General features: G+C 36.7%; 1 protein-coding gene across 2 annotated transcripts; it reads left to right on the top strand.

Annotated features, from left to right (window-relative positions):
* Nucleotides 1–289: 289 nt before the first annotated feature.
* Nucleotides 290–10,401, top strand: LOC118809979 (mucin-5AC-like). Of its 2 annotated transcripts, none has more exons than XM_036573495.1 (10): nt 290–348; nt 1,052–1,093; nt 2,169–2,202; nt 2,622–2,657; nt 2,848–3,019; nt 3,742–3,842; nt 5,530–5,701; nt 6,621–6,721; nt 7,108–7,279; nt 10,297–10,401. In XM_036573495.1, the coding sequence occupies exons 2-10, from the start codon at nt 1,082–1,084 to the stop codon at nt 10,310–10,312; spliced, it is 816 nt and encodes a 271-aa protein (XP_036429388.1). In that variant the 5' UTR covers nt 290–348; nt 1,052–1,081; the 3' UTR covers nt 10,313–10,401. The 2 variants fall into 2 exon arrangements, with proteins under 2 accessions (XP_036429388.1, XP_036429387.1); XM_036573494.1 differs by lacking the exon at nt 10,297–10,401 and adding an exon at nt 7,791–8,063.
* Nucleotides 10,402–13,258: the final 2,857 nt, after the last annotated feature.

Here is a 13,258-nt window from a genome sequence, read left to right as displayed (position 1 = left end):
GCTGAGAAAGTGTTGGTGAAGGAACTGTTGCTGATAAAAGTGGTGGTGAAAGGAACGGGGAAGGGACGGTGCCAGTCACTGATAAAAGTGGCCACAGATATTTAGGTTCCCTCAACATCTATGCATTCAACATTTTCAGTTCCTGTTCATTCTGGGTGTGTTCTGTCTTTAATGAGTGAAATGCATGCAGGAAATAATATATGTTGATTTAGCTGATTTACTCTAAAGGGAGTGTCACCTTTAATGGGTTGCCCACTTTGTCACTGGGTTATAAAAGAAGCCTCATAGCCCAGGTTACAGTACAGACAGCAGATAGACTGGAAACATCCCAGTGAGCTGGAGGCGCCGGTAAGTACAAATAACCACTGCCTTAAAATAATGAAATGATAAGCACAGTCTCTTGATGCTGACTTACATACAGGTATTTTCCAGTTGCCTTATGTTAGTACTTCAGTGGTTTGTAATGTGTAAAAGGTAATTTCACTGATTTTTCTATGTTTCTGCATAATTAAATGGTCAAGATGCAAACAAAGTCACTCAGAGTGGTTTGGTGTGAAATGCTCTGTTCTAGAGAAACTTACAGAGTCAAATTCGTTCACAGTGGTGGGGATGGGAACCAGACCCCCGAAGAGTCTAATACCTCTGAAAGCTCCCTTACAGGAAGTTATTACATGGAATGGTTATGAACATGTGGCGATATTTCTAAAAATTAGTTCCTGGCAGAGGGATACGTAAAGGGTTTTGAACGGCAAAATAGTCCCCAGAAAAACTATTTTATCACTTTGTGTTGTAGACATTGTGACCCTGGTTCCTATCACTACCACTGTAAAGAAATCTCTGATAGGGTTCACTATAATGAACCATTCCACATCAAACTACTCTGAATGACTTTGTTTACATCTCAACCACTGAATCATGCAGATGTTTTAATTGAGTGGAATTTCTCTTTCATGTCTAAAGTATTTTTTCTTCCAGGTGTGATGTATGTTTGTTAAGTTGTTAAGCAGCACCGCTGGGTTTCATCTTAGATCTTTTTTGTGCTCTTGTGTAGTTTCACTGTTGATTGGAAGCTGCAGGCAGGATGAAAGTGTTGGTAAGTCTCATTTTCTGTAGCTACACTGATGCTGACATGTTTTCAGAAGTAAATGTCTTCCGTCTTTAGTGTCTTATGATATTAATTTATTGTACCCGTGTCAATACCGGTTTTAACAAGACCCTCATCCCCAGCGCTGTTAAGGGCTGTTCCATTACTTCATTAGCTGAAGGGGGTTAGATGAGCCCTCAGAGAGGTGAGGGATCGAGTGAGCACCAGTGTTAACTTCAGCAGCAGAACGTATCTGGAAATCATTGAGATCTGATACATTTCTCTTCTGAAACTCCAACATTATGGCAGACAAATCTGTTAATAAGTTATAGCAATAAACTAGTTTAAATGCCTAACATTTCAAAACAATAGCATCAGATTTACTGGACTTAAATTTACAAATTACTTCATCTGTTACACATAACTGCTAATACAAGTTCCCTCTGCTAGCTGGCTAGTTAGCACGCTAAAGGCTCCATGGCTAACTAGAACAGAAGGAAAGGCATTGCACCACGATTCAAGTTTATTGCCAGACAAAGCAATTACTCACACACGTTATATACATTACGCTCAAACTTTCTGAAAAACGTTTTGCATTGCAAGCTTTCTGGAAGTTTGCATGACTAGCTGATTAGCTCCCTGAGAGCTCCACTCCTCACTGTCCTCTCCTCCCCTTCTGCTGTGAGTGACCACTTGTGCAACATTGGAGTGACGCACATCCGAGGTTAAAAAAGTTAAAAAAATGAATTGAAACAAGGTCAGAGTTTTAAACCAGTGGTCACCAACCCTGCTCCAGTAGATCTACCTTCCTGTAGGTTTTACCTCCAACCTAAATTTAACACACCTCATTCAGCTAATCGAGGACCTCTGGAGGCAATAATTAGAGACATCTAGTGGGGTCAATGAGTGCTGCAGCTAGTCTGCAGGGAGGTAATTCTCCAGGCGCAGGACTGGTGACACCTGTTTAAATGTGTAGTTATTATGGAAAGTCTTTTTGTTTTGGGTAAATTTTATTCTTTATTTTATTCTTTTTATTACATTATTTATAGTTGATTTATAATTTTGTCTCTGGGTTTCTTGCTAGATCTTTTGTGTGGTGTTGAGTGCATCCATTGCTGGTAAGCAAGATGAAAATTGTGCCATAAATAAATAAAACATGTATTTTTACTTTAGACTTTTTGTAGATTTTATATTAATTGTGTCATTTGACACTCTTTTATTTATTATTTATTTTCTATGCTTTACTGTTTTTTTTCCACTGTTTGCTGAAGTACAGTTCCTTGTTTTACTCAGCATTGTCATTATTACTATTTCTTTCTTTTCCTTTTTATTGTTTCTTTTGTTCTATGATTTTATCATCCTTATTTTCTGTTTTCTTTTGTTCTCTTAAACTATTTTTAAATTATTTTATCTTCTTTGTAAAACACTTTGACTTGCATTTTCTTTATGAAAGTTGCTTAAAAATAAAGTTAGTTCTTATGTTATTACTTATTACATTATTAAATGCAGTTTGTTTTTTTTTCCCCTCTTTTTACAGGAACTTTACAGGATGTTTTAGACATCCAAAGGCAAGGTAAGGTCCAAACTAAATAACTTAATTTAATTTGTAAAAAAAAAAGAATTATTAGAGTAAACATAGAAATCCTCAAAAAACACAGTTTGATTTAAACAGTTTAATCCTCTGTCTGAACTCAGGTTTTAAATTGATATGAGTGGACTTTTGTGAGGAAGTTTTGAAAGTTTTATAATCTTTCTCTCTTTAGTATGTTACACTCAGTGGTTTGACCGGGACGACCCCAGTGGCAATGGAGATTATGAAACCCTCACTGACCTGAGAAAAGAATATCCTGGGAAGATCTGCTCTCAACCTCTGACCATTCAAGCTGTGACCATGTCTGGTGTAGCTGCTGAAAAATCTGGACAAGTCATTCAAACGTTAGTTTACTTTAACTTGTCTCCAACTCTGGATATATACACTATAAAAAAAATTAAAGTCAGCTCAACTTAAAATGATAAGGTAGCTTATTACACAGCAAGTTAACAACTTGATGACACAAGTTCACCAAACTCAAACTCCTAACATGCCAAGTTGCCACAATCCTACCAGGTATTTGCTCCTCTTGGTCTCCCACTTACAGATGGCTGTGGCATCACCAGAGTTCCAACTCATGATCACCTGTTAAGGCTTATATATCTGCACCACTGGAGAGCGCCTGAAGGTTTCTGTATCCATTAATGTTTAATACACTGAGTTTGAAAGCCAGCAATGTCACATCCACCCACAAAGAAAAATACCTGGAGAGTCCCAGCTAAAAAAATGTGTTGTTAACTGAGAGATAGAAGAACTTTTGACCAAACAAAGAAGTTTGAGTTGGATGAACTCTGGTGTGCTTGAGTTCACTCAAGAGGACTAGTGTAATCAGTTACTTTATATTAAGTTGAGTTGACTTTTAATTTTTACAGTTTAAAGTGTGTTTGTGTTATTTAAATGAAGATTTTTCATGATTTCACCTCTTGACACACATACACACTCTTACACATACATACACACAAACGTGCATACAAACACAAACATATACACAAACATGTACACGTGCATACAAACAAAAAACCCCACAAAAACATGCACTCAAACGCAATCTTCATTTCTCTGTCAGGTATGACACAGTGGTGGGCTTCACGTGTGTGAATGCGCAGCAGAAGAAAGGGAACTGTTTGGACTACAAGGTGCGCTTTGGGTGCCCTTGTGCTCCACAAGGTATCGCAGAACCATTTCTATTTTAACAGCTTTTATTTAAAATTTATTTTAAAATTTATTTTTATTATTATAAAATAATTATTATAAATTGTTTTTATTTAAATTATTTTAGATCTAAACTTATTATTTTTTTTCAGCAAATTAGGCTTCCAGTAGAAAGAGTCAGGATTTCATGTACAGCATTTGAAGGATTTGAAACTCTCATTCTAGACATATTTGGTCAGATTTATGCTAATAATTGCAAAGTGTACCAGCCATGCACGTTATTATATTGCAGTGTTACACACAGGGAAACAACACTATCACAATGGGTTTCCTTAATATGAATGTCTATTTATTTATGCAATTATTTATGTATTTATGCATTTATTTATTTATTTGAAACAAGTCATGACCTCAAACAGAAAACAGTTATTAAACTGTATCATATACACTTATATGTACGTTTTTACGCAATTACATTATAATATTTTTCCATGAGTGACAAAAAACAAAACATAAGAAAAATAAAGCAACAAGCAAAACAAAAGGATCAGAGGTAAGGAACCATGTAGCCACTCTATACAGCAGGCTACTTATATTTCCTAATCCCAGCTCGCATTAACTGTCAGTTTGGAAAAAGAATCCAAGGCACTTTGGCTGATATACCACATTACGCAGCCTCAACTTCATTTATTCATTAATGAAAGAAAAGAAACACAAGTAGGCACAAACAGCAGCCTGCACCACGCCTGTGCCATGTTAAACAAATTCTCCACAGCTGATAAAAGCACACACTTTGTAAAATAAATTTGTTAAGGTTACTAAGAAGTGTTACTGAAGTCAATAGCTTTGCTGAGTGAATCCACAAAGTGACACCACAAAATCAGCACTCAATGTTAATTTGTAATGCAGCCTGAGGTGAATTACACTCTGAAATTAGAACAAAGAGAAAACCACACAACAGCATGGCAAAGGCCTAGTTTGGGTTAGGCTGCCTAGACACTGCTGTGCTGTATTGCTGCCTCTCACTGTTTACAGCTGGTCCTACCTCTGTTACTCAGATTGTTGCATACAGCATATCATTTTGTAAAGGTTCACAGAACCTCCACCAACTAGCTTTTTGGCATTAAGCTTTCTCAATTATAATCTTTTTTTTGATTTAGCATGAGAGCACATCTATATTTCGCCCAGCTTTGTCCATGCTATTGTAATGTCCATACAGGCAAAAAATACTGTCATGCACATAGCTAAACTGCTAACAGGTAACGAAAAATACTGTGTAAATACATCCATAAGAATTATTGGGAGCTATAAGGTTTCATTACGAATCTACCACTCATAAAGTTTGCCCATGTACATTTGTGCTTGTATGTATTGTGTGCAACATGATGCATTTCCTAATGGAAAGACAATTATGTACTGCACATACATACACACACAAAGTTCAGTGTACTGATACATACAGCTGTGGAGGATTTCTGCTTTTGCACATCCCACCTTCTTATTTGGGGCTTAGCCCTTTCACAACCCCACCCCAGAGGGTAATATCATAGAATCATTCCTGGCCCACATTAAGCAATAAAACACACAAAAGACACTTGCTTAGAGTTGGAAGGTTTTAGCACTTAATGGCAATAACCATATTGTTTCTATCTATATGGTGGTGTCTTTTTCTAATATTGTCTCCCTCATTTTCTCTCTTTAGTATGTTACACTCAGTGGTTTGACCGGGACGACCCCAGTGGGTTTGGAGATTATGAAACCCTGGAACACCTGAGAACAGAATATCCAGGGAAGATCTGCCCTAAACCTCTGAGTATTCAGGCTACTACTATCTCTGGTGTTCCTGCTGAACAATCTGGAAAAGTGATTCAAACGTGAGTCTACTTTTCTCCAACTCTGGATGTATATACTGTAAAAAAAATTGTCAGTACAACTTAGACTTATGAGGTAATTCACTATACAGCATTTCATGAGTTTCTTGAGTTCACCAAACTCAAACTTCTAACAGCTTGACATAATCCCACCAGGTATTTTCTCCTTTTGGGCTCCCACTTACAGATGGCTGTGGCATCACTGTAGTTCTCATGATCACCTGATGTTGAAATTAGAATTTATATGTTTGCACCACTTAAGAGCACCTAAATTTTCTTACGTTTCTGTATCCATACATGTTTAGTTCACTGAGTTTAAAACCCAGCAATTCCACAGCTAACCGGAGAAAATACCTGACGGGAGTGTGTGATGGGCATAGCCACAGCTAGTGGCTGAGAGAAATCAGTCTAAGATGTTTACTGAGAGACAGAACTAAAAATGAGTAGGGAGAATTTTTGACCAAACTAAGTTTGAGTTGGGTGAACTCTACTGTTCTCAAGTTATAGTAACTCAAGAAATGTGCTGTAAAAATTAACCTTAAATTATAAATTCACCTTGTTTTTCATTGTTTACAATGTAGAGTATGTCTGTTATTCAAAGACATATGCTCAAAATATTGCTTCATCAAGTGAATGTTTTTCATGTTTTCACCTCTTCTCACACACACAAATTTGCATACATTCACACACAAACTCAAACACACACACTTATATTTACACACACAAAAACAAACACACTCACACAAACATACACAAACACACATACACAAACACTAACACTCAAACTCACACACTAACATATACACACAATCGCACACACAAACATACACACACAAACATACACACTAACACGTGCACACACACACACACACACAAACATACATATACATACAATTACACGCAATCTTCATTTCTCTGTCAGGTATGACACAGTGGTGGGCTTCGCGTGTGTGAATGCTCAGCAGAAGAAAGGGAACTGTTTGGACTACAAGGTGCGCTTTGGATGCCCTTGTGCTCCACAAGGTATCGCAGAACCATTTCTATTTTAACAGCTTTTATTTTCTGTTTTCAGGAATGTATTTCAGGGGGCTCTGAGTGATTCACAACATGATACATTTCCTAATGGAAAGATAATGATGTGCTGCACATACATGCACACACAAATTTCAGTGTACTGTTACATACAGCTGTGGAGGATTTCTGCTTCTCATTTGGGGCTGAGCCCGTTCACAACCCCACCCCAGAGGGTCACATCCTAGTTTTGTCCCTGGCCCACATTAGGGAACAAAACGCACTAGACACTTGCTTAGAGTTTTAGCACTGTTCAGTTAATGGCAATAACCATATTGTTTGGACATAAATAGTGGTGTCTTTTATTTTAATATCGTTTCTTGTCTTTCTCTCTTTAGTATGTTACACTGAGTGGTTTGACCGGGACAACCCCAGTGGGTTTGGAGATTATGAAACCCTCACAGACCTGAGAAAAGAATATCCTGGGAAGATCTGCTCTCAACCTCTGAGTATTCAGGCTACTACCATCTCTGGTGTACCTGCTGAAAACACTGGACAAGTGATTCAAACGTGAGTCTACTTTTACTAGCCGTACAAGTAACTGTTCCTCTGTTTTAAGACTTTTGCAGTTCAAATTAACTCCAGCATCACAGAACCATGTTAGCAAATGGAATCAATGAGTTATACTTTTATGACGAGTCATGTGGAAAAGAACCAAAAAGCAGATAAAGGTCACACAGAAACAATGGGTGATTGCCCAATCATTCTCCTTTAGGTTAAGCTACATACATCAAGCTTTCAGAGATTATTGAGTTTTGATAACCTGTAAAAACTACTTAATGGACCCAAATGTCTACATCTGTATCACCACATTATTCAGTGTGAAATATGCTGTACAATTAATTCAAATATGACATAGTAATATGCTGCAATACTCAAATAGTGGCATTTTAAAGTCAGTTTTATATTCTGTGTATAGCAGTACCTCCACATCCCAATAAGTTTGAAGTGGAGTTAACACAGGATTCTTTTCTATGCTTTTACCTTTACACACACCCACCAACTGGGATTTCTCTGTTAGGTCTGACACAGTAGTGGGCTTTACCTGTGTGAACGCTGATCAGAAGAATGGGAACGGGTGTTTGGACTACAAAGTGCGCTTCGGATGCCCATGTCCCTTTCCTTAGTGGAGCAGCCTCTCCAGCTACATATATAACAACATATGAACGAATTATTAGCCTTCTAGTAGAAAATCAGACTCAGGCTTTCGCTAATCATTTTGAGTGTGATGTATCTTTTGTTTTCTGTGCTTTTCTTTCCATAAATTACACAATAAATCTGATTCTAAATGAGACATATATGGTTTTTCATGACATGGGAAGGAATGGGAAAAATCACTCACTACTTGTTCGCTGTTTTGTACAGACATCACATCAACGATTTCATTATGTGGCATCAAAACTGTGTTTTAAGACCAAGTTGTCCAGAAAATGTCCTGCAGGTTTTCCTCAATGATCAGTACCCAATTTTCTGAAACTGTCTACAAGGATTCAGCAGCAACTGTAGGCTGTTTTTTTGGTAAAGGCCTTCCCAGAGGAAGAATTTGTTGCTCTTTGATAGCTCTGCAGACTAAATGATTACTCTTATAAAATCCCTCTTGGGCTGTACTATACCTTAAGGGCAAATCAGTAAAACTGATATGTATGAAGTTCCAAATTATTGGTGCTCCATTCTGAACCCCTAAATGATTTTGCCCTCACTAAAAAAGAAAGAAAACTTTAACCTTAACATTTTTTTTAAAGAAAATCTAAACAACATTATGAAACAAGCACACACTATGATGCTAAACTTACTAAATGTTCTACTAGGTTTGCTGGGCCTAGCCTGAAAGCTAAAGATTGCTATAAAAAAAACAAAAAAAAAACAGCAATTGTTCTTTGGGGTTACAGGTGATTTTTTCTTCCATTATTAGGTGTGAATGTGGGATAGGCTCCAGCACCCCCAGCAACCCAGAAAGATAAGCGGCTTAGATAAAGTGTGTGTATGTGTGCGCATGTGTGTGTGTGAGAGAGATTTCTGAGCAGGTAGAGAGACTGAGATTTCCTTGTCGGGAAATTATGCTCCAGTCCTAAGTATCACATTCCTTGCTCAAGCGATTTTGCGTGAGAATAACTAATTGAAGTGTAACAGTATTAAGAACCTTCTCCTGATGAATACACTGTCTACAATTTTCCTGGTTATAACCTTTTGTGTTTTTTGCTAAATGATAGGTTCGGAATTACATACACATTAAATTACAAATAATATCTGGAATGTTGTTGTTTCATGTAAGGTTTTTGTTTTTTTGTCGCTTTTTGGTATGTGTGAAGAATTTCCAGCAGAAAGAGAAATTTGTTGGGAAATCACACTTCAAATGCATCAATTTGGGGAGCTGGAGCCTATCCCAGCAGTCATTGGGTGGAAGGCTAATTCCATTCCAATGAAAAATAAATCACACTGAATTGTTTCAATTCTGTTCCATCAACAATATCTATTATATTATTATATTTCATTTGTAATTTAGTCCTGAGAGAGGAAATGTAGGGATAAATAAACAGACAGACAAACGACAATTAGAGAAAGAAAAAATACAGATAATAATACATAATAAAAAAAGAAAAAAATAAATAAGCAAAGAACTTAATGAGAAGCAATTCATTAGCTGGTGGAATTTGAGAAACTGATCACTGCCAATGCTGTGATTCTGGGTTAGATATGAAAATGATACCAGGGCGTCATTGTGGAATATATGTTTAAGGTGTGTAATGCTTTTATCAATCCATGAGGCAAAATGCAGTGTTTTTATTTACGAGGAGGTCAGAATTTTTCCAAATGGGAGATTTAATATTCAGAGAGAGATTGGGGTTGGGGGATTTTGACTCCCAAATATGAGATGAAATTAGTGTTTAGTGGAATAGAAGATGTATTACATAGGGTCTTATTTATTATTAGAGCAGAGAGGTTAAATGTATGTGCCTATAGCTAAGGAGAGAGAGAGAGAGAAATTTGTAAGCAGATAAACAGACTACTAGATAGATAGACAGATAGTCAGTAATAGCCTGGGTGGTCTGCTTAGTCAGTAATGTTCACCTAAAAGACAACGAATGCGGGAATAATGGGGAAACTCCAGGTCTACATGAGTCGGGCAGATTTCTGCTTTGCAACCGGCCAATAAGTCAAGTCTAGTCAAGTCAGCTTTATTGTGAATACTACAATATGTACAGGACATATTGAAATAAACTCACAGAAGAAGACATAAATGATGTAATCATAAACTCAAACGTCACGCCACAACTTTTTTAAAAAAACATTGTGCCACATTACCTGAAAATATGAACATACATGATCTGGAAAATAAAGAATATTTGAATCCTTTATTCCATTGAGAATGTAGTTGAGTAGAGAAATCCGATTATTGAGCTAAAATCCAGCTCTCTCTATCAGATTTCTTAACTGGATTTCTAGATCGGAGTATTCTGTTTATATGACCATTTGAATAATCAGAAAACTACAGAAATCCGATTATGATTGCTTATATTTTTCATAAGCCATCAGATGAGATAAGCCATGAGAACAGGATTTCCTGGGAAGATCTGCCCTAAACCTCTGAGCATTGAGGCTACCACCATCTCTGGTGTGCCTGCTGAAAAAACTGGAGTAGTGATTCAAACGTGAGTCCTCTGTTAATGGTTCTATAGAGTGTGTGTTTTTAACAGGTCACATTTAAAATATTACTTCTAGGAGTCAGAGGGTGTTGGCACATGATTTTCTTACTTTGTTTCTCTCTCAGATATGACACAGTGGTGGGCTTTGCCTATGTGAATGCTCAGCAGAGGAACAGGAACTGTTTGGACTACAAGGTGCACTACAGATGCCCATGTGTAACTCCAGCTTTTGTTTTTTGCTTTTATTGGATGTTTAAGTCATACCTTCAACAAGGATTAAGTTCCAATGGCAGTCAAGGTTGATTTTACATTCTGTACAGCAGGGGTCACCATCCCTCCTCCTGGAGATCAGTTCCAATCTGCATCTAACATGCTGACCATCTTTACCCAACACAAATGCAACAGATCCAGCCAAGCGAGTAGGTGTGGCAGATAGTCTTTGGACCTATACTCTGCAGGACAGTAGATCTCCAGCACTAGAGTTGGTGAATATTGCTGTAAAGTAAAGGATTTGAAAAGTAAAGAGTCCTCCTAGACCAATAATATTACTCTAGGGGAATTTATATGCTCTTTTGCTTAAAGACTATACCAAAAATTAAATAACTGGATTTTCCAATGATGATTATATATATTTATATACTTTCTATTAATATGTGGCTTGCGAAAACAATACTTACTTTTTTTGTTTTTTTCAGTGTTGTTTTTAAAAAGAAATTTTTTATTTTTTTATTGTGAAGTTGAAAGACTTTAGATTTATAATGAGTTTTAAAAAACTTCATTTAAAAAGTGCTTGTGGTGAAGAGTTTTAATCCATAGGTGGAGCCTTATTATAGCTACACCCCATTTTAGAGCAGGATGTGAGACTGCATCTCTGTCCCTCATGGCCACATTATTTTAAAGCAGATGTGTCCCAATCTGAAAATCAGTGTGTAACCTTAAGAGCTGTCACTACAATTTTCTGCAATTCTTCTTTGTGTTTTAATGAAAAACATTATGACTTTTTGTGTGTAAAACTGTTCAAAACTGTGCTTGCCAGTCATGTATTGGCTAATGTTTTTGAGCTCTGCACAAAATTAGCTAAAACTGTCACTACTAAGTCACTACCAAAACATTTAGTAACATTTTGCAAGCGTTATTACTGTATAGGTAGTGCCAAAATTGAATGTTCAGTCATTTATATTAATGTAATATATAGAATTAAGGTATAGGTTCACTCAAAAAAAAAGATTTTAGTCAAAGTCATTTAAAAGCCCCAAATGTGTTTTCAGCTTTGAACCAAATGATCCATATGCAATCTTTGTCTCTCTGTTAGGTATGACACAGTGGTGGGCTTTGCCTGTGTGAACACTGATCAGAAGAATGGGAACTGGTGTTTGGACTACAAGGTGCGCTTTGGATGCCCATGTCCCTTTCCTTAGTGGAGCAACTTCTCTAACTACTGACTAAATAGATTCATTTACACTTATTTTTAAATTTGTTTCAGTAGTTTTTAGATCAGTAAGAGGATCTAGGCTCATGAATTAATATATATCAGCCTTTTAGTAGAATATCAGACTCAGGCTTTTACTAAGATTTCTGAGTGGGATGCATCTTGTGTTTTCTATGCTGTTCTCTACATGGATTAAAGAATTCAACTGATTCAAAATGAGACGTTTATGGTTTTTCATGAGGGAATGGGAAAAAGTATTCACCCCTTATCACCTGTTGCATAGAGACACCTATGGCTGAATAATTATTCAATTTTATATTGAAATTGCAATTTGAAAGAGCAATTCTCAAACTGATGGTGCTGAAATTTTAATTATTTTGCATTGTTCAGCATTGTCTTAACAAGTTTTAACTGGAGATATTTAACCTAATAATGTAGAGCTTGTGAACTGGTAGTCTTAACATTCAGCATTCAAGCCTCAAGACTAAAAAAACAGATGTACTGGTCTTCTTTGCAAAATAAAGGCTCAGAGTTTAAGAAAAATTACATTTAAATTGCAATCGCAATATTAGTAATAAAAATTGCAATTAGATATTTTCCTGTACTATCTACTCTCCAGTCTCTCTCATACCAAAACTGTTATGTTTTTTGTCCAGAAAATACAGAGCTTTCTCAATGGGCAACACAATCTGTACCCACTTCTTTGTAAGGACTCCTTGTTTGAAGGGAGCAGCAAAGGCTGGTTTTTGGTCCTCAAATGTACCTGAAGGCCAAATCAGTAAAATGATTATGATATTCCACAGAAAACTTTATTCTGAAGCACCAAGACCAAGTGATATTTTAAATAATAAAATATAATATAATATAATAAAAAAGGATTAAGGAAAACAATACAAGCATGTAATTTAAGCAGGGGTATTCAAACTTTTGCATACGGTTGTGTTGTAATGATTTCACTGAACACTAGATGGTGCAGTAGACCAGTGTGTGGCCCTTTACTTATTAAACCGTCTTTCTCTGAAGTTTCCAAACAAGGTGTGCTTGATGTATCATGGTAATCTACCAAGTCAGGGGTGTCATTAGAGGATCATGGATAGCGGGCTAAGCCTGTACTAGGAGGGTCTGGGGACATGGTCCCCAAAGATATTTCTTTTAAATGGCCCCAAAATGTTTAAAATGTACTTTTACAGTAGAAACAGACAGAAAATGTCAAGTACATCAGCCGAGATAAGTATATCAAAAAACTAATATTTGGTCAAATTGGCAAACAGTAGATTTATCTCTTCATAGTTTGTATTATGCACAGAGCCAGTATAACAAACACTATATCCATCCACTTACAACAGGCACAGATCAAACAAAGGTGCTGAAGTCCAGCAATGCTGTCTCCTCTCTCTTGGAAAAACTGCAAGGTGC

This window comes from Colossoma macropomum, unplaced genomic scaffold, assembly GCF_904425465.1.
Source record: "Colossoma macropomum unplaced genomic scaffold, Colossoma_macropomum, whole genome shotgun sequence".
Taxonomy (NCBI): Eukaryota; Metazoa; Chordata; class Actinopteri; order Characiformes; family Serrasalmidae; genus Colossoma; species Colossoma macropomum.
The sequence above is the reverse complement of the archived record's forward strand: the minus strand, read 5'-3'. Positions and strand labels throughout refer to the sequence as shown.